Here is a 22,082-nt window from a genome sequence, read left to right as displayed (position 1 = left end):
TGACTGGGTCACTGGCCCAGGCCCTCTGGACATGAAGAACACGCAGCTCATACCCCAGAAAGCCTGCAGACCCTGCAGTTACAACTGCATCATGAGGCCACAGAGCTCCAACCACTCAGCTCCGGCCACTCAGTGCTGGCCACTCGCATCCCTTCCCAAGAGCCGACCTAAGCAAGGCACTGGGGCTCCCGGAGCCACATTCTCCACGGGTGGAGTAGGGATCAGGGGAGAGCGAGAAGGACATTATGGGGAGTGACATCAGTGACCAGGCTACAGAGTCAGGGTGTCACTGAATTTTGGAGGGGATCTCAGACACTACTTTAGCGCTGTCACTTACAAAGAGAGAGCTGACTGGAGCTCCGGAAGGGGCAGTGACCCGCCCAAGCTCACTCAGCACAAGGGCAGAGGCAGGCCAGACTGGGCCCCAAACCCGGAGGATTTCTGCCTGACCTTGCTCTGAGACCCCTTTGAAAATATGACGCAATCCCCAGACCAATCTTCATGGGAAAATACGTAAGCATGAAACTCTGCATATTATTTAGGGGACTCAAAGCTCTCCTTTATGTCTGTCTAGTGGTCCACTGAAGGCTGTCCCTAGGCCCCCAGTTAGAGCCTGTGGACAAGGATAGGTGCAATGCCTCCAAGCAAACATGAGCCATACAGCCAGGCTGCAGTGGAATTAAAATTTCCCCTTGATGACTCAGAACACTGGAAAGGTTCTTCTCCATTCTGGTCCCCGCCTGGGGTCCCAGTGAGTCAGAGGCAGACCGCTGAGAGGAAATGCAGGGCAAGCTAGGTTCCAGGACCCTCGGGGTGGTCTGGAGGTACATGTGCCAGCCTTAAAGGGAGGGATGGACAGCTGAGGCCCAGCAGTTGTCCAGGGACAAAGGGGATGGGGGACAGCTGGGCTGATGGCTGGAGAACAGAGCTGAGTCGGCAGTGGGGTGTGGCTCCCTAGGAGTTCCCACCCACTCCCTCAGAGCCTCTGGAGTTGGGATCACAGGAGCATGGACTGCTGGGGCCACACAGGACCTTCAAGGCCATCTATTCCAGGGCTTTTAGACGGAGTTCCAACGTACTTTTGAGGTTGAGAGCCATGGGCATTACAGGTGAATTGGAGGAGGGGCCTCTGGCTTCTGGCCTGCTCCTCACCAAACTAGCTTTGACCAGAGTAGCTCCCTTGATAACATATTGGAGTGATATTTTGTTTGGGAGGGGAAACCCAAAGAGGCTTCTACTGCCTAATAAAAATGCTTGTAAACTGCTGGTCTTAGTCTAATGCCCCCAAATATTAGCTCTTGCTACCAAGTGGCTGAGCAGCCTCTGCTGTGAGCACCTCTGTGATTCGGCCCTTCCTCCTAGCATTCACCACAAGGGGCCCCGGGCTCCCAGTCCGTGGGTCGAGAGGCCTGAGTCCTGTGGGGACCAGGGCCGCCCTCCACTGAGCAGTCACCTGTCACTTGCTCCTCAAGGAGGGGCTGATCCAGGGAGGGGAAGGAACTGCCAGTCCCAGAGAACAGGGCACGGGGAGGAATTCCACCTGCTCCTGCAGCAGCATCCAACCCAGGCCACGACAAGGCCTCCCATGCCTGACCACCAGCAGGCTCTAGTGGATGGCACCAGCCAGGCACTCGGGGAGCTCTCAAGGAGTGGGGCCTGGAGGGTCATCTGCTGTGATCTGGAAAGGGCACTGCCCCTGGGGGAGGCAGGACACAGCAGAGGACCGGCATGTGGCCCACGGCAGTCACGCATGGCTCTAAGGTCAAGTGTCCCTCCCTGTGTGGACGGAGGTTACAGGCTAAACTCTGCCCTCAAGAACACCAAGAAGCACGCTGGCTCTACACACAGTCAGGCCATGAACACAAAGGGAAGACTTTTCCTGCTGGAAAAAGAGCCCCAGCTTCCTGGAGGCAGCCCCATCTGTGCCCCAGTCCTTCCTCCCACTGCTGCCACCGGCCTTACCTTTAGCTTGGCCTGGATCTCACGGGCTTTGCGACGAGCCAGCACCTGGATGTGGCTGGAGACCTATGGCAAGAAGAGAGGGCTCCTGACCCTACTTCGAAGATGCCTGTGTGCCCAACCCCGGCTTCCTGACCCTCAGCTCTCCATGGGCCTTAATCCACATGGGTGGATTGAACGAATAAATGGATGCATGAATGAGTGAAAGGAAGTGTGATCCTCAGTCCTAGCTAATCCAGAGTTTAGCAATAAATAAGAGTACAGTGCCAGTGCTTCACTTTCTGTTCTCTGGTGTCCTGGAGAAGGACAGGGAGGGGGCTGCTAGCTTCCCAGGAAGACAAGGGACTTCCTCCCAGGTGACAGCAACAGGGGCAGCAAGGAATATGAACTGTCCGTGGCACACCAAAAAGAGACAACCCCTCCAAGCTGGCCCCAGTGAGAGCCCACACTCGTCCTGTGGAGGGCCTCGACCACCCTGGGAGCAGGTGAGTACTGGACACCTGCGCCAGGGACCCATACCCATCTCCCGGGCCCACCTGCTTCCTGGTGCGGGTCTTCCCTGTCCGGAGCTTGATGTAGCGGGCAATCAGCTCATTCCGACCTGTGGAGACACCAAGAGTCATCAGCGGGAGGAGAAGGACAAGAAGCAGGCAGACGAGAGGGTCAGAGAGGTCCCATCCTACATCCTCTGCCCACCTTCAGTGGCTACTTGGAGTGAAGACTCTGCAAGTTCCTTCTTGCCATCCTTGGGTCCTAGGGATCTCCCAGCAGCAAGAGGAATCTGAGGCCTTGCCGGGGAGCTGGTAGCCTAAAACAAGGCGCTGCCAGGGCCATGGGCCTCTGGCTGGATGCACAGCTTGAGGAGCCCTCTCAGAGTTCCCTCCTTACCCACACTGGCTACCTCCTCACCCCTCCCCACAGCAGCCTGACAACTGCCCCTCTGCTCCCACCTCCTCCTGGAACCTTCTGTACATTTTGGGAGGCTGCAAGGAGATGCCTGGGCCTTGGCCCTTCCAACATGCCTTGTCCTGTCTGTGGGCCGCAGGGAACATGGAGGACGTAAGTGCTGAGACACTGAGTACGGCCAGAGAGGAGGCCCGAGGCCCTTAACTCAGATAAAACCCAGGCCAACCACATTCCTAGCTCCATGGCTCTGAGGAGACCAGTCAACAGTTAACACAGTGCTCCCCTCCCCTGGCCCCGCCTCCGAGAGGCTGATGCCACATCTGAGGGATCCTGGAAAACTGTAGGGAGCCACCCATGTACCCTGCTACCACAAATGAGATTATGAAAAGGGGTTCCCTGTATCAAAGAGCTCACCACCCAGCTGAGGAGGGACATGTGCCCACCCAATGGCTCCAGCTCGTGCTACGACAGGCAACGTGCAGTGTATTCTAAGGATGAGGGGCCGGTACAGGCTGGGTGGTCAGGTGAGCCTGCAGCTGGACCTGGACCCTTGGGAGGATCGGACCTAAAGAAGGGCATTAGGTTGGGGAAAGGGAGGCCTGAGAGCAGCAGCTCTCACTTCTTTGCTTCAACTCTGGGGCCAGAGGCCACAGCCAACAGCCTGCTCTGACCTGCAGGGCCCTGCTGAGCCTGGAGGGCTGAGACTGTGAATAAGGGAGCTGCGGATGCAGGGGGAGGCAGGGCGGGTGGGCCAACTGCCATCTGGGTTGTAAAAAGAGCACACAGCCAAGGCCATGCTGGCCCCCCAGCAGATCTTTCCCCACTGCCAAGGCTGAATTAAGGGGCCACCCTCAGGAGGTCTCCTCTGGCAGAACACTTGCTGGCCTGGAAGCACTGGCCTGTGTCAGGAGGAGTGGGGGGAGGGCCAGACCCCGGGGACACAGCTCTGTGGGCTGGTCTGCACCTAAAACCCAGGTCCTGCAAGATGTCTCTTCTCAAAGCTTTCCAGGGAGAGGTATCCATAGGCGCCTTTGCAGTCCAGTGAATGTCCTACGCTACATCTAACTAGGGGCACTCACGCTGCAGTTACGAGATCCTGTTTTCACTGGTAAAAGAGCTGAGTCACCACCACCAGGACTGGACCGGGTCCCAGAACTGGGAGCTGAGAGCCAGGTTCTCGTCCAGCAGCTCCATACAAGGGCTGCAGGACCTCTGCAAGCCAGTTTCCTCTGCGGACCCTCAACCAGCCTTCTCTCTTTAAGCCTAGGCCCTTTAAAGGTTTTCCCCCAGATTTTCCCAACCACATTTTTACAGACTTAGGAAACAGCGTTGCACTGTGGCTCCATGACAGCTCTCTATGGCTCAGCTTCCTTTTTTGTAGAATGAATGCAACGTACCCCAGGCCATGTAGGCAGTCTGGCTCAGAGGCCAGGCGGGGCAGAGAGAAGGCTCCTGAGAGTCAGTGTGCCGGCTGCAGTGCCGACGGACGTGGTATTGAGAAGGACAAGCTGGAGAGTCGTGGGGCTGGTGGGAAAGCTGGAGGGACGGGGAAAGCAGGGGGACACTCTAGTTTGAGGGAGACCATCTGGGAAGTGGTTCTGGTGCTGCTTCTCCAGCCCACACCTCGCACACAGGTAGCAGCTTATCAATTCTCTGTCTTTTCCTGTTACATTCCCAGTACCTCAGAGGAAGGGGCCACATCTCACATCTCCACTCAAGTCTGTACCTCCTGGCACCTATTTGTCAAATGAATGAATGAATGAATGAATGAATGAGTGAGTGAATAGATGAGTCCACTAGCAAATCCTGATGGCTCTATCTTCAAATTCTGCCTAGAATCCAGCCACTTCTCATCACCTCTAGGGCATTGTCCGACCGCCCTGCTCTCCGGATGGACTCTGATGAAAGCCTCCCTCCCGACTCCCCTCATCCCAGTCTCTTCTCAGCACAGTGCCCACAGTGATCCTGTGGCTCAAACACCCTTCAGTGGCTTCCCATCTTCCTCAGATTAAAGCATCTACACCCCTACAATGTCCTGGAAGCCCCCACAGGATGGGTGCACAGTCCCTAGCTCAGCCCCTCTCTGATCTCATGCCACCCGCCGTCGGGTCTCCTGGCTGTTCCTGGAACATGCCAGGCCCACTCCCACCTCAGGGCCTCACACACCCTGCATTCTGCCCCAGGGACCCACGTGTCCCTGATGGCTCCTTTCCTCAGATTCCTTGGTCTTGGGACATCTTCCCTGACCACCCCCTACAGAAAGCTGAGATCACCGCCCACTCACCCTTCACTGGCCACAGTCCCCGCTACTCCCCACAGCACCCTCTAACACACCACGGACCGACACACTCACTGAGAGCACCGTCTACGCCCCACTCCCACGGGAGGAGAGCCCCCAGAACAGCAGTTTTTGTCAGTTTATCTACTTACTTGCACTCTGTGCCTAGACGCTGCCTGCATGTGGCAGGCTCCCAGTAAATACTTGTTAAATGATGCATCAAATAAAGTGCTAAGAACAAAATAAAAAACCAACAGCCAGAAATAACCGTGATTAACATTTTGGTGACTGTCTTTCCAGGGTTTATTTTCCATGATTATGTGTGTTGTCAAATGTTATGATTTTGTATATAATATTTTATAGTCTGTTTCTCAAAACATTTTATTGAGTAGGTCCACAGCATCACTCTTAATTACACTATTCTGATTTATTAAGGAATTATAATATGTTGAAGCAGTCTTTTACTTTTGGACACTTAGTATATAGTTACATTGCTATTAAAAATAATGTGCCTAAATCTTTATTTAAAAAAAAGATAAGAGGTTGGTCCGATGTCCCATTAAGTGTTTTAGCTTCTAAGGGCAGGCTGTGAGTCCAATAAAGGAAGTAACATTTTACTTCTGATTAGCCTGACAGAGTTTTCAAAGCGCTTTCTTAGACCCGTCTCATTTGAGTTTCTATACAGGAGCACATCCAGACTTTTGTTGGGCTAAAGCATCTACAAACTGGAGGGCTCTGTTTGAGGAAAATAATTTAAAATATAAATACAAAATTATCTCAATTTTAGGTTTAAATGGAGATGTTCACTTCCTTTTTAAGTATATTTTATTGACTCTGCTATTACACTTGTCCCGTTTTTCTCTCCCCTTTTTCACTCTCGCCCAGTACCCCAATTCCCTCCAGCGTCAGCCCATGTCCATGGGTCGTACATGTAAGTTCTTTGGCTTCTACATTTTCTACACTAATCCTAACCTCCCCCTGTCTGTTTTGTACCTATCATTTATGCTTCTTATTCCCTGTACCTTCCTCCTCCCCACAGATAACCCTCCATGTGATCTCCATTTCTGTGATTCTCTTCCTGTTCTAGTTGTTTGCTTAGCTTGTTTTTGTTTTTTAGGTTCAGTTGTTGATAGTGTGAGTTTGTTATCATTTTACTGCTCATATTTTTTATCTTCTTCTTTCTCTTAGGTAAGTCCCTTTAACATTTCACATAATAAGGGCTTGGTGATGATGAACTCCTTTAACTTGACCTTAGCACTTTGTCTGCCCTTCCATTTTAAATGAAAGTTTTGCTGGATAGAGTCATCTTGGATGTAGGTCCTTGCCTTTCCTGACTTGGAATACTTCTTTCCAGCCCCATCTTGCCTGTAAGGTTTCTTTTGAGATATCAGCCAATAGCCTTATGGGAATTCCTTTGTAGGTAACTCTCTTCTCTTGCTGCTTTTAAGACTCTATCTTTATCCTTAATCTTTGGCAATTTAATTATGATGTGTCTTGGTGTGGCCCTCTCGGGACCAACTTGTTTGGGGCTCTCAGAGCTTCCTGGACTTGTATGTCTACTTCCTTCACCAGATTGGGGAAGTTTTCCTTCACTATTTTTCCAAATTAGTTTTCAGTCTTGCTCTTCTTTTTCTCCTTCTTGCACCCCTATAATTTGGATGTTGGAATGTTTAAAGTTATCCCGGAGGTTCCTAAGCCTCTCCTCATTTTGTTTGGATTCTTGATTCTTTGTTCTGTTCCTGTTGAATGTTTATTTCTTCCTTTTGTCCCAAATCATTGACCTGAGTCCCAGTTTCCTTGCCTTCACTGTTGGTTCCCTGTATACTTTTCTTTATTTCACTTTGCATAGCCTTCACTTCTTTACATTTCAACCATACTCAATCATTTAGCTTTTTCTGCAGTTTTGATCTGTCCTTTCACTTGGCCCATATTTCTTTGTCTTGGCGCACCTGTTATGTTGCAAGGGGCAGAGTCTTAGGTATTCCCCAGGGTGGGTCAACCTGCTCCGCCATGCAGTGCTGTCTGTGGGGGAGGGGTCAGAGAGGGAACAATGCCACTTGCTCGGCTCTCACCCTGCTTTCAGTCACTTCCTCTGCTTCCCGCAAGTGAATGGCTCCCTTCCAGGTGCTGCCCTGGTGCTGATTCCCAGGTGGGTGGGCTTGTGTATGTTCTAGGACCCTCTGGGCCCCTCCAGTGGACTCTCCTGAGAGAGTGGCAGTTTCTCCCACCACCACAACCACCACAGGTTTTTAGAGCCAGAGGTTCTGAGGTTTTATTTTCCAGGCACTGGAACCCTGGGTTGCGTGGTCTATCTTGTTCCCCAGTTGTTCCTCCCGGTTTATCCACACACAAATGTGGGACTGCCAGCCACTGCCTCACCCACCCAGTCCTCCAGCCACAGCCTTGCTGTGCATCCTCTCTGCCCCAGTTGCCAGTTTCTGCCCCTCCTACCAGTCTGGATGAATATTTCTTCTGTAAGTCCTTGGCTGTCAAACTTCTGTACAGTTCGATTTTCTGGCAGTTCTGGTTGTTTTTTTGTTTTTAAATTGGTTGTTGTCGTTCTTTTGGTTGTGTGAAGAGGTGAATCTACCTATGCCTCCATCTTGGCCAGAAGTCAAGATGTTCACTTTCTTGATGGTGGTGATGGCTTCATAGGTATAGACATTTGTCAAAACTTATTGAATTGTCTACCTTAAATATGTGCGGTTTACTATATGATGACTATACTCCAATACAACTACTTTACAAATTTAAATTAAAAATAAAAAGTTTGTGACTTGGAAAGGGCCTGTGCAAGTGAGGGGTCAGTCCTAAAGCATGAGCCTCATTTAACTTCACAGAAAAGCCACCTTCCCCCTTACAAAAAGGCAGGCAATTATACCTGCTTTCCAGATGAGGAAACTGAGGTCAGAAAATCTCACCCGGATCATCCACCAGCAGATCCAGGACTAACTGCCTATGTTTGAGCCCTGGCTCGGCCACTGCAAGTGGCACATCACCTTGCACAGAGAAGATGTTCAGTGAATGGGGACTCCTGGCCCCCAACACAGGGGTGTTTCCTCTTTGGCAGCTGAGGGGACACATGCCTGCCACCGGCTGAGACCTTTCCTCCAGATATCCCAGATCACCCACCTCCTGTGCAAGGAACCCTACCCAGCCCCACAAGCACCTCTGCCCTCTGCTGCAGTGTTCAGGAGCTCTGCTGCCAGACAGGTCGTCCCAAACTTGGGCAAGAGGCTGGCAGTGGGGCCAAGGAGCCAAACCCAAGGGGTCTAAGTCTAGCTAAGCTGGCTGTGTAGTTTTCATATTGTGCTTCTTCCCTTCCTTTCTGTGGAGCTGTACCCTCCTCTCTGTTGCTGGCTCATCTCAGACAGCTTTCATCTAGTCTCGTTCTGCTTATTAGAGGTGATGCTAGCAGTTGAGAATTCCCTCCTGGGTGGAAGTGAAGTACTGGGTTTCTGTGGGTGTACTGGGCCAAGAGGGACCAAATAGCTTCCTTCCTGCAACCAGAGGCCCTCCAGAGGTCAACCTAGCCATTCTACTGCCTCCAGGCCAGCTGGCATCTGATCCGGGCTTACGTATACATAGGGAATTGCTGTAGTTGCTTTCACTCTCATAATAATATTGCAATAACAATAATGAACATTTATTGAGCCCTTACATGTGCCAGGTATGTGTGCAAAGAGAGAATGCACACTCCATCAGCTTTATTTGCATTTACCCTTTCAATCCTCACAACAGCTCTGTGCAGCCGGTGCTGTCACCTTCCCTCTACAGGGAAGGAAGTTAAGGTACAGAAGTTCAGAACCTGTTCAAGGTCACAAGCCAGCAAGTGTTTGAGATTCAAATCCATGTAGTCTGGTTCCAGAGTCTCTCTCTTAACTACTGCACAGCATTACTTCTTTTTAACATGGGATGAAAGGCCATCTCTCTCAGAAGCAGGGGCTGCACCAGCTGACCCCAGAGGTCCTATCTATGTAAGGAAGAAAAAACTGAGGCCCAGAGAGCTACCATGCCATGTCTCAGTGCCACAGGGGGCACAAAACACCCATTTCTGAGGCTTTGCAACTATGACACAATGACCAATTTTTCCTATGGATGCCCTCCCTTGGCCGAACTGGCCACCTCCTCTGCAACACACCATTCTGTCCCTCCTCTCTGCCTCCATCCCCAATTCTCTGAGTCTCTGCACGAAGTCAGTCCTTGGTGATGATGTCTGACTGCCCCACGCCCTGCCGCAGGACCTGGAGGCACAGCCTACTATCTGGGCCCAAGAGTCTGCCTGCCCACCTGTTGTCGCTGTCTCAGGGACAGTGGTGCCCAGGGCCGATAGCAGCCAATGGGCCCTAGATAATGGAGACAGAGGAGGCCCACAGAGTCAGGGGTAGAAGGGAGCATGTACCCAGAGGTAGAGTCCTGAATCCCTAGTGAAGGCCAGACAAGAAGGGCAAGGACAGTCAGAAACTAGTGGGAAATCTAGGAGTCAGTAGGAGGGAAAGAGTCCTGTATCCTGTCTCAGGTCTGTAAAGCCCCAGGCCTTCTCCCCTCTGGTGGTTAAGTGTGGCAGGAGGCCAGCCTGGACCTTGGTGGAGGCTCATTGGGCAGCTGGGCACTGCTGTGTGGCAGGTGGCTTTGGCCAATTCCAGACAGGACCTGGGTGGGGCTGAGAAGGACGCTGCCACCAGACTGTGGCCCATCTGTCAGAAGACATGTGTCCAACAGCCCCCAGTTCACATCTACAGCCCCACCCCACCAGGGGGAAGCCTGCCTATGAAGAAGGGGTTCCCACCACAGGCTGGGGGCAGGGACACTCCCAATGCAGGGTCCACAAGGGTGACCCCACCTTCCTCCCACACCCTCCCAGCCACCCCAGGCTTTCCCTCAGCCACGTATCACCACTAAAATTGCTATCCCACCTGCAAAGTCCCATCTGAGACAGGTTATTTCTGTATCTCGTTCCCTCTGTACTGACTCCCTTTCCGTACCAGCCCTCCCTCTGGGCCACAGATATATTAAATGACATAAAGCACAATAAGTAAAGCTCCTAGCACTTAGCAGAAGGTCAGCAGAGACAGCTATTACTGTTCATATCATTAACAAGTTCTTCTTATAACTGATGTTACTAGTCTTCAAAATGGAGATGGGCTGAGAACCTGAGACAGGAGCCTCCCCACCCAGGTAGTTCTTCATTTGGCCCCTGCAGGCTAGGACAGGGAGGAGGCCCATCCTCTACAACCAGCCCTAATCCCAATGCCCAGGGATCAGCTGAAGCTATAAACACCTGCAGGAGGAGGAGGAGGCTATTTGTGGGGAAACTTGTGCCTGAAGCCGGAGAAGGCAGTCATCAGGCCTGACATCTGAGCTATTACCACTATTGTCCCCAGAGGGCTCTGAGGCTTCTGGTGAAACCCTACCCAGGCTTCAAGGCCGCAGGCCCAAGAAGGCTCCTTGATCCCCACCCAAGTGAGCGTGCCCACTCCTCCCTCCCAGGGTCTGTACCTTCCTCACAGTCCTCGGCTAAAGTCACTGAGCTCCTGTCTGACTCTCCCAACCAAATGTAAGCTCTGAGGGCCCGGGATGTCCCTTCCAGCTCCATGCCCCAGGGCTGTTCACTGGGCCTCTCCTGTGCTTTCATCCCAGCAGTGACGCTAGACACTGAAAGGCAATGTCCTCTTCCAAAAATGCAGGAAAAGATGCTCAGCATCACCAACATTTAGGGAAATGCAAATCAAAACTATGAACTAACACTTAGCAGCCACGAGGATGACTATTTAAAAAAAGCAGAAAACAACAAGTGTTAACAAGGATGTGAAGAAACTGGAACCCCTGTGCACGTCTGGTAGAATGAAAAATGGTACAGCCACTGTGGAAGCTAGTTTGACAGCTCCTCAAAAAATGAAACACAGATACTGTATGATCCAGCAATTCCACCTCTAGGCACATACCCAAAAGAACTGAAAGCAGAAACTCAGACACCTGTACACCCACGTCCATAGCAACAGTAACCACAGTAGCCAAAAGCATCCAAGGGTAGAGACGCCCAAGTGTCTGCCGACAGACAAACGGATAAATGAGACGCGGCCCCTCCTCACAACGCAGCACAGAAAGGAGCGGAGCTCTGACACACACCACAACACAGAGGGATCGCGAAGACTTTGTGCTCAGTGAAATAAGCCCGTCACAGAAGGACAAATACTGTATGACTCTACTATGAAGTACTTAGAATAGTCAAATTTATAGACAGAAAATCAACAGAAGTTACCGGGGCTGGAGGAGCAGGGAATGGGGAGTCAAGTGTGGAGCTGTGTGTGGCGCTTCCGCTGGGGAGGACAAGGAGACTGGCAGGTGGACGGAGGGGATGGCAGTGCAGCCATGTAAATGCACATAAGGCCCCTGAACTTAAAAATGGTTAAAATAGTACAATTTATGTAATGTACATTTTTCCCACAGTAAAATAAATAGATAAGTACGCTCCCTCCCAAAAACGGCAGTACCACTATCATCCCATTTCACAACTGAGGAAGCTGGCACTGAGAAAGGTTAAACAGCTTGCCCAAGGTCACGGTGGCTCCTGGGGCAGCAGATCTGAACCTCGGCTCACATCGCAGGCCTCCAGAAGCACGAAGTCCAGGTCTAGCCTGGAAAGGAGAGCACGGAGCTGGAAAACACAGGGTGACAGAGCAAAGGACAGCGAAGGATCCAAGGACCATGGCGAGGAGGTGGAAGGAGAAGCTTGGCTGAAGCTCCCTGACTTGTGTCCCATCACCTTAGCGACAAGCTCTCCAACCTGGGTCCAGTCCCTGCTCTGCCTCTCATTAGCTTTGACACATCCAAAAGGAGGATCCCTTTACCGCCGACAGTCCTTTATCACAGTGCCTTGCCCAGCTCTCCCAAAGTCACCACACAAAGTCCAGCCTCTGGGTCAAATGGCATTCTCTTCCCTTGCCTGAGCACACACCTCCCTCCTCTACCAGCCCAAGCCCCACTGCCTTCCAGAAAACTTGCAAGAGAACCCAGCTCTTTGCTGTACTGGCTGTATGCACAGAAGACAGAACCAGCCACAGCCTCTTGCAAGCAGCAGGGAGAAAGCAAGACAGCAGGGCCAGGGTAGAGCTGTCAAGAGAGGGAAAGGCAGAATGTGAGGGCGGATGGAAGAGGAGAGAAGTTGCCCCACATTCACCTCCCCACACCTGCCCACGGGGCCGGAGCCCAGGCCTGGCTAAAGGAAGTCAGAATGACCAGCATGTCAGTGCCAGGGCAAGGGTCACACAGTGACGGGGCAAAAATGAAAGCAGCCGTGAGCAGGAGAGGGCTCACAGCCCTGGCCCAGGAGCCAGTCCACAGTGTGGGAGGTGGGGCTCAGAAATAACAGGCGCTAATCTGTCCTGAGGCTCTGCGTGTCATCTGCATGTCTGCCTGGCCCGGGTCAGCATGCTGCTCTCCCTGGGTGTGCCAGACCAGGGCTGGGGGCAGGCCCACTGCTGTCTGCAGCGTCCGCAGGTCCAGACCCTCCCCAGGGCACCCTAGAGCCAGTGCGTTCTTCCTCCCACCCGCGTCTGCTTGCTTGTTCTCAGCTCCCACCCTGTGCTCCACGGGGCTGGCCCACGTGGAAAACACCTGATGGCCTCTGGATGTGGGAGTGGGGGAAAGTAAGACCAGGGTTCTGGGGGACTCTGGCACAGGAGGGAGGGTCTCCAAAGGAAGATGAGAAGACGGAGGACAGCAGCCTCAGTGAGATGACGCCTGAGTCAGCTTGGCAGCTTGTCCCTCTTCCTCCGCCTCCCTGGGGTCCATCCCACACACTGGGGCTGAGCTCAGAGCTATATATACTCCTTCCAGCTGGACTGGAGCCCCTGCTGAGAGCCCCTCCATCAACTCCCTGCTCCATTCGTGCCTTGGCCCAGACCCCATGCCTGGTAAGAGGAGATGAGGATAAGCCAACGTCTGAACCCCAGCAGGATCTGTACTCACGTAGGACAGGTGCTGTGGGGGTGGGGTGAGGCACCAAACACTGCCGAGCAGCTGCCAGCGCCTGCCCAGGGCCAGACCCACCTGGGCTGGGGCTAAGCAGGAGGCCAGGCAGGGGAAGAGAGAGAAGCAGGTGGGAGGCTTTGTACAGCTCAACGGGAGAGCACTTTGTGAGGAGGTAGGAGAACGGGGTTCTAGCCCCAGCTCTCCTGCTTACTACCTAAGAGACTTTGGGAGAAACTCTTGGCCTCTCGGAGCTTCTCTCTGCCTCTGCATGCAGAAACTCCTCTTTCCGTCCCTCAAAAAGATGAAAAAGATTAAAGAGATAATGGATGTCCAAGGCCACTGAGTGCTCCTGTCTTAGCATAATTAAGAGGCTCCTTAACCTCAGCCTCTCTCTTCCTCCCAGGTCCTCTTCTGGGCCACCCCCTCACCCTGTGCCCTCCTCACAGTGGACACCAACAGGGCCAGGACAGTTTGCCAAACACCATTTTCATCCCAACCCACACTCCGCCCCCGACTCAAGAGCTCCCCTCCTGCCGAACAACTCTAACCCAAGGCCTGTCGAAAGTCCGCAGGCTTGGACTCACCAAACCCCAGCTCAATCGCAATCAGCAGGGGACTGAAGGTAAAGTCTCTTCACCCAATTCCTTTACAGGTAAAGTGAGTAGGAATATCTACCCGTAACCACTACATAAAACTGAGATCCACCCAGATGTCCACCAACAGGTGAGTGAATAAACACGATGTAGTCTAGCCACACAACGGAATGTTGCTCAGTGTTAAAAAGGAGGGAAATTCTGACACATGACACAACATGGGTAAACCACAAGGACACTATTCTAAATGAAGTAATCCAGAAACAAAAAAGACAAAGACTGTCTGACACCTCCTACATGAGGTACCTCCGATATGAGTGGTGTGGTGGTTGCTGGGGGCTGGGGAAGGGCTGGACGAGGAGTTCGTATTTAACGGGTACACACGTTCCGTTGGAGATGATAAAAAAAGTTCTGGAGGTGGATGGTGGTGCTGGTTGCACAACAATGTGAATGTGCTTCGTGCCACTGAGCTGCATGCGAATGCTTAAAAAGATAAATGTTATGTATATTTTGCCACACGCACAAAAGGAAACAGCTCGGCACCCAGAGCCTGGTGCACCGTGGCACTCACATAAACGTCTGCGGATCCTGCCACACTCTGCCATCTCCATGGGCCTTCCCAGACACCTGCAGCAGCCTCTGCTCTCTCCCTGCAGTGTCCTGGCCACCCGATGGCCCCTCAACCAGGGGCCCCGACAGCTCTCCAGCTAAACCATGAGCCCTCCCTGCACATCCCTTGCCCCTCTCACCTCAGCGCATGATCAGCACCATCCCACTCTCCACCGAAGTAGCAGGAAGAGCCTAGGGTCCAAGAGCCTCCGGCCCTCACCAGCTCCACAGGGGTGACCTACGTAAAGCACCCAATCCCACACCGGGCGCCCGATGGGTGCTCCATACATATCCGCTGTTTCTTCCACGAAGCTTCCATAGGGCCGAAAGTGAGAAGTAACCATCAAGAAAGGAAATGATGAGAGCAGGGGTGGTCCAGAGAGCTGACCCAGGGCGTGGGTGCCCATGAAAGTAAGAGAGACTCTGTGGGAACCGAGCAAAACCGCAGTGGTAGGCTGGTTAGGAGAGGCAAGCAGTTTTATTATTGGTGATAGAGGAGCAGACCTAGGGCCTAGCTCAAAAGGAACTTGCTTGCCCAACAAGCAAAAGAAAGAGAAGACCTCATTTCGGCCTCACAGGGAAGGCAGTAGGTTAAAGCATAATGCAGAAGGGCTGTGAGGGCTCCACAACTTGTGGGCCAATAACAAATCGGATGTGAATTTAAACACTTTATTTATGAATTTTTAGAGAGAAGGGAAAGGAGGGACAACGAGAGGGAGAGAAACATCAATGTGGAAGTGATACATCGATCAGCTCCCTCTCACACACCCCTAACTGGGGACCTGGCCTGCAACCAAGGAGTGTGCCCCAACTGGGAATCAAACCAGCAACCCTTTGGTTTGCAGATGGGCACTCAATCCACTGAGCCACACCAGCCAGGCCAGGTGTGAATTTAGTCAGTTGAATTAAGTTCAATAGTGTCTCCCTCAAAATTCTTGTCTACCTAGAAACTCAGAATGTGACCTTATTTGGAAATAGGTTTTTTACGGTGTAATTAGTTAAGGTGAGGTCATACTAGATTAGGGTGGGCCTTTGGTCCAATGACTGGTACCTTATAAGAATATGAGGAGACACACAGGGTCAGACTCGGAAAGAGCACAGCCATGTGACACCGAGTCAGAGACTGGACGAGCCAGAACGCAAGGGTTGCCAGCAAGCACCAGGAGCCAGGAGAGAGGCATGGAGCAGATCTCCCCCAGACCCTCAGAAGGGACCCATCTGAGGACACCTCGGTTTCAGACTCGAGGCCTCCTGAACTGCGAGAGAGTAAGTTTTTGTTGTTTTAAGACCCCCAACTTTGTGGTCATTTCTTACAATAGCCGTAGGAGACAAACGGTCCCCACTGGCCCCTCACACAGTGCTCTTGAAACAGTTGGCAGAGGACCTGTGCTGGGGCGGGGGCTCTGGTGTAGCTGGGCAGAGACACAGAATGGAGCCCCCTGGGCTACAGCCACTTTATTGAAAGCCGGGGCACAGCCCTCTGTCCTCAGGGGCTTCTGCCAGTTACAGAGGCCCTCGCAGCTCTTGCTCAAGGGCAGTGCTTCAAACTGGGGGTCCTGGGGGACTTTCCCCTGGGAACGAAGCCTGATCTGGGCCTTCCAGCAGCTGTTCAGTTTTTGTTTCAGTTTCCCAAATACCCTTTCTTCCACCTGAAGGTCAATGCGGCCCCAGGTAGACCACTTGGTCCTTCCCACTCAGCTGCTGGATATGAAATGCTTCTGTCTTTGTATGTTCTGCACCCTCAGTCCCTCAGAAGAGCAAGCCTTTCCAGATCCGTTAGCTGGAATCCCTGCTGAAACGCTCCAGTCTGCCTCGCAGTCCGCAGTCCCTTCTGTGCGCCCCACACACACACACTCTGAGCGGGACTAGATCTGCCCTCTGTACCTGGAACACGGAAAGCGTACGAAGGAGGGAATGGTTCCAGCAGCCACCTTCCCGACCAGCCTGCAAAGCCAGGCCTGCGGGACAGCTTGTGGGATTTTCCAATATTTTACTCCTTTCCCAAGTCTCCCACCATACTCACAAAGGTTTCTCCTCAGATGCCCTCCCGTCCCTTAGGAACCCAGCTCAGAAGAAAGCAGTGTCCACCTGATAAAAAGCCTCAAGAGATCATTTCCCCTCCATCACCTGGAGGGGACCCCAAGGTTGCTGCGCCTCACCCCCTGCCTAGGTTCTATTTCCAGAGCTGGACCACGAGGTCAGGGGCTGGCTGCCCCACCCCAACAGGGTCCTTACCGTACATCTTGCCCTCATCTGAAAGAATGATCTTGCGCCGGCCACAGGGCGGGTAGATGGCCAGGGCCTCCTGGAAGCTCTGCTCAATGTCCGGGCTCCACACCCCCTCCGCATCATTGTCGATGGGCTTGTCCAATGCCTGACTGCCCCCAGAGACGTTGCTCCCCTCGGGGGAGTTAGGAGAGCTCCACTCGTTGGAGGTAATGGTGCCGGCCGTGCCCTCCAAGGCTCCGCTTGGAGGAGCGCCTGTTGGACCTGTCTGGGCAGAAACCACAGTGTTGGTGGAAGAACTACGCGGCCCACGGGGCAGGGGTACCCAGGGAGTGCAGAGCCCCGGCCACGCACAGCGCAGGAGCTTGGAGGGACAAGGCCACGGGGACAGAGAGTGACGCGAAAGATCCAGGAAGACCAGAAGGCCTGGGCCCCGGGGCAGGTCATCTCTGCTCTGTAGGCCTCAACTTCCCGCCTGTCTAATGAGCACAGTGACCTGGGCACTCTCTGACCACAGCTCTAAGAACCCAGACAGGGGGCTGGGGAGTAGGGGACAAAGATGGTCTGGCATTAAATCAATATGGGCAAAAAGGATATGCAACATTGTGTGCTGTTGGCACGAATATAAATGGTACAGCCGCTGTGGGAAACAATATGGAGGGCCCTCAAAAAGTTAAAAGTAGAACTATCACGTGATCCAGCAATCCCACCACTGGGTGCATATCCAAAAGAGCTGAAAACAGGTCCTGAAGAGATCTGTGCACACCCATGTTTATAGCAGCATCATTCACAACACCCAAGAGGTGGAAGCAACCCAAATGTGCACAGATGAATGAACTGATGAACAAAGTGAGTTCTATTCATATAACGGACTGTTATTCACCCATAAAAGGGAAGAAAGTTCTGTCACATGCTCCAACATGGATGATCCTTGAGGACATTATGCCGAGTGAAGCACCTAGAGGAGTCAAACCCACAGAGACAGCAAGTAGCACGTGGTTGCTGGGGGAGAGAAGGAAACAGGCAGTTGGTGTTAACGGGCAGAGTCTTAGCTTTGCAAGATGAAAGGCTCTGGGGATCTGCTGCACAGCAGTGTGAGTACCCAGTTCATGCCACCGAGCTGTACACTTAAAAATGGTTAAGATGATACACTGTATGGGTTTTTTACCACAATAAAAAATTTAAGTTAAAAAAGAAGTGAGCAAAATAAAATGCAGCTCACCATTCTGTAATCCATCCCCAGCTTGGGCTGATGTTAAAAGGAAGCTTCTAGCCCTGGGAGACTCTCACATGTAGGGGCTCTGGCAAGGCTGACTTGCAGGTGCCTTCAAAATCTGACAACACAACCCTGTCCTTGCCACCAGCACAAGACCTGTTAGCACCAACTGTCTGAGAGGTAAATTTCTGACATAGTTCTCAAGAGTTTGGGAAGGAGCAGGACATACTGCCAATCTCAAGGCAGTTTTTAGATGAGCACCAGGTGGGCACCATCGACTTCCCCGAGCCCCCAGCCACTGAGCACCTCTACAAAGGACGATCTGCCCCATCACACACATCACCCCTTTCCTTTTCCCCCATCAGCCATGACGAGCAGTGTAGCCCAGCAGCCAACCCACTTCCATCCAGGACCCTCTGAGGTAAGACCTTCCCAGAGCACCCCCCAAGCCTGAAGCCCCTCGCCTGTGACCCAGGCATGTTAGAGGAGCATGGTTCTTCACAGAGAGGTGGGTATGAGGGTCAGTGTGGTCACCACGCAGTGAAGGGAAGGAGGGAGCTGAGCATGTGTGTTGGGGCGCATCCTGGGAGAGCATGGGGGATCCAAGGAGCTTAGTGAGACTGCTGGCACAGGCACACAGTCAGAAAGAGGCTAAACCACTGAAATTTAAAACAGAAACCCTAGGGAAAACCCAACCCCATCCCTTCAGCTTGCAAATGAGGACACTAAGGCCCACCCAGAAAGGCCTAAGGACTTGCCCAAAGTCACAGAGCAAGTCCACAGGGTCTGGACCTGCGACCCCCAGTGCCTCAGGCCATTTAGCATAATCAACGTTGGCTTTCTCCCATGGCTGTTAAAATAACTTTTCCTCAAAGTGCATCTTGGGGGGGTCACTTGATCTGGGAAAAACTAGCTTACTGTCCATCAGAAAATCTAGTCTTTATTTTATTGTGAACATTTAACCACTTTTCAGAACCATCGAAAAAAACTTAAAAGAGTTGGAATTTAGAAATGACAAATATAACAAATACACTTTTAAATGCATAACTAACTTCAGAAGAAAGTAAGCCCCTAGAAGCTCAAAACGAAAGAACTCTAAAATGTAGTAATAAGCAAATAAGTTGTTGCTACAGTAGCTCTGGGAGGCAGGGTGTGAAGCTGATCTTAATAACAAAGGCACTGAGTTTCAATGGCTACTCAGAGATGCAACCCTAGACCTCAGAGATACAGGGAGGTTGGGACAGGGAACTATACCTCAGTCCTCAGGGAAAAGGTAGAATCCCAACAAAATACAACAGGGAAGATTGTCTTGGCCTAAGCTCTAGGTACAAAACAAGAATCGTTTTTTCTAGCCCTGGCTGGCATAGCTCAGTGGATTGAGCTCAGGCTGGGAACCAAAGTGTCCCAGGTTCGATTCCCAGCCAGGGTACATTCCTGGGTTGCAGGCCATAACCCCCAGCGACCACACATTGATGTTTCTCTCTATCTCTATCTCCCTCCCTTCCCTCCCTAAAAATAAATACATAAAATCTTAAAAAAAAAAAAAAAAAAAAAGAATTGTCTTTTCTGCCCTGGCTGGTGTGGCTCAGTGGATTGAGCACCTGCCTGCAAACCAAAGGCTTGCTGGTTCAATTCCCAGTCAGGGCACATGCCTGGGTTGCAGGCCAGGTCCTCAGTAAGGGGTGTGCAAGAGGCAACCACACATTGATGTTTCTCTCCCTCTCTTTCTTCCTCCCTTCCCCTCTTTCTAAAAATAAATAAATAAAATCTTAAAAAATAAAAACGAATTATCTTTCTTAAGAATTTGTAACAAAGGGCCTTCCCTTAAGTGGATTTCAGCTTTGAATTTTATAAAATAACTCAGGAACTCCCAGCCAATTCAAAAAAATAAAGAGTGATCCCAGGCTGAAAAATACCTCTGAAAAGACTATTTTAAACCAGACTGCAGAGAATTCCCAAAGGTAATGCTTTGCTAAAGAGGGTCTCAAAATAAAAAATTACAACATATAAAAAGAAACAATCCACCATGATCAAGATTCAATGGATTAGATTCCCAAGAACTACAGACAGTTTAAATACCAGATTAAAAACTATTATATAAATTGTTTTGTATAATATTATAAATTATTTATATAAATAATCAATGACTTGAATGGAAAACATGAGAAAGAATTAAGACAGCATCAAAAATACAAAGCAGACTGGGAAAACAACAAAATAAAATATTTAAAAATTAATATTTTACTTACTGAAATTAAACACTCAATGACTTAGACTAACAGCAAATTAGATACTGCTAGAGAAAGAATTAACAACCTGGAAGGCAGATCTGAGTACATTACTCAGAGATGTATTTTTTAAATGATGATTAAAAAGCAAAGAGAACAGGAAATACAATTCAATACACCTCCAATTAGCATTCCAGAAAGAGAGAATATAGAAAATGAGGCAGCCCTGGCTGGTGTGGCTCAGTGGATTGAGCGCCTGCCTGCAAACCAAAGGGTCTCCAGTTCGACTCCCAGTCAGGGCACATGCCTGGGTTGAGGGCCAGGTCCCCCAATAGGGGGTGTGCAAGAGGCAACCACCCTTTGACATTTCTCTCCCTTTCTTTCTCCCTCCCTTCCCCTCTTTCTAAAAATAAATAAATAAAATCTTAAAAAAAAAAAAAAGAAAATGAAGTAAAACAACATTTAAAATAATAATGGCAGGAAATTTTCCAGAATTAATGAAATACATGAATGCTCCAATTCAGGAACCATACTGAATCCTCACCAGAATAAATTCAAATAAAATAAGCACATATGACAGGTATACTTTGGAAAACAAAATGAAAAGATCTTAAAAGCATCCAGAGTGACAAAGAACAAACTCCCTACAAAGCAATGACTATCACACTGATCGAGTACACTGATCATACTCGTAGATTTCTCAGTAGTAATATGAGAATACCCAAAGTAACATCTCCAAAGTGTTGAGAAAAAAAATTAACTGTCAACCTAGACTTTTTTCTTTTTATTAAATTTTTGAGGTGACATTGGTATTAATATTATATGTTTCAAGTGTACAATTCTATAACACATCATCTATAAACTGCGTTGTGTGCTCACCACCCAAAGTTCAGTTTCCGACCGTCACCATGTGTTTGACCGGCTTTCCAGTCTTCATCCTCCCCCACCCACCCCACGTCTGGTAACCGCCACACTGTTGTCTGTGTCAATAGTTCTTCTGCTCTGTTTTGATTGTTCATCTGCTGCTTTTGGTTTTATCTCCCACATATGAGTAACATTTTATGTCAACCTAGAATTTAAAACCCAACCAAAATATTGTTTAGATGTGAACATTAAACAAAAGTATTTTCAGATAAAGATGGAGAGAATTTAGTAACAATGGACACTCACTGGAAAAAAAACCCGTAAAGGAGGCATTTTAAAAAACAAAAAGGAACTGATATGAAAAGAGGGCAGTACACACATGGAAGAGTGGTGAGCGAAGTAACTGGTGACAACGAGAGAGAATCTAAACAACATTAACTATGTGAAAACATCAACAATGACAATGACAGCTAAGTTTGGCCATGCGGTACACACATGTGTGCGTGCAGAGAGACCATGTGTCTGAACCATAAGTTCGGAAGATGCCATTTGGTAAAATGTGATAAAGTCAAGACCTATTCACAATAAAAACTCTTAGCAAACTATGAGAAACAAAAGGAACTTTAATCCGTTAAAAGGTATCTGCACAAAACCTACTGTGATATTGTAATTTATAATAGGAACTATAAATTTGGTCTTCGTCCAGGTTTCTAGCATGGAGCTCCCACAACACCTGGAACTTCCTAAGTGATGACAGGGATAGGGGCATCCTGTTGTGTGAATGAAGTGACTTTTGGGAAGTGCCTAAGGATGGGGCTGGTGGTCCGGAGAACCAACCAGGTGCTTAGAGGGTTGGACCTTTCAGTCCCTCTTTACCCCCACCTTCTGGGAAGGAGAGAGGAGCTGAAGGTGGAATCAACTGCCTATGGCCAATTTATGGCCAAGGATTTAATCAGTCCGGCCCAGGTGATGAAGCCTCCATAAAACCGCAAAAGGATGGCCCAGTGGGAGGGACCAGCAGCCAAGTGAGAACGTGCTGAGGCTTCCTCCTCCTCACCCTCCTCAGCCTGCTGGAGGCTCACCTCTACAGTGCTCAAAAAAGGAAGACAATCGAATTATAAAAACTTTTAAGAGCCCTGGCTGATGTGACCCAGTGGACTGAGCACCAGCCTGTGAACCAAAGGATCGCCAGTTCAACTCCCAGTCAGGGCACATGCCTGGGTTAAGGG

General features: G+C 50.5%; 1 protein-coding gene across 2 annotated transcripts in view; it reads right to left on the bottom strand.

Annotated features, from left to right (window-relative positions):
• Positions 1 to 22,082, bottom strand: part of TEAD4 (TEA domain transcription factor 4) — a 63,859-nt gene that overhangs the window by 19,324 nt on the left and 22,453 nt on the right. Inside the window, exons 2-3 of one of the 2 annotated variants that reach the window (XM_036018527.1) lie at positions 2,496 to 2,560; positions 1,963 to 2,025 (exon numbers count right to left, since the gene is read on the bottom strand). Coding sequence is in view for 1 of the 2 variants with exons in the window: in XM_036018525.1 (XP_035874418.1) it covers positions 2,496 to 2,560; positions 16,555 to 16,561 (72 nt within the window). In the remaining variant the exon portion in view is untranslated. Of the gene's footprint in view, positions 1 to 1,962; positions 2,026 to 2,495; positions 2,561 to 16,554; positions 16,686 to 22,082 lie in introns of those variants that run through there. The other variant, XM_036018525.1, reaches the window with a different exon arrangement.

The sequence above is a fragment of the Phyllostomus discolor genome, chromosome 2 (genome assembly GCF_004126475.2).
Source record: "Phyllostomus discolor isolate MPI-MPIP mPhyDis1 chromosome 2, mPhyDis1.pri.v3, whole genome shotgun sequence".
In the NCBI taxonomy this organism is placed as follows: domain Eukaryota; kingdom Metazoa; phylum Chordata; class Mammalia; order Chiroptera; family Phyllostomidae; genus Phyllostomus; species Phyllostomus discolor.
Note: the sequence above shows the minus strand (reverse complement) of the source record. Positions and strands in the feature narration are given on the sequence as shown.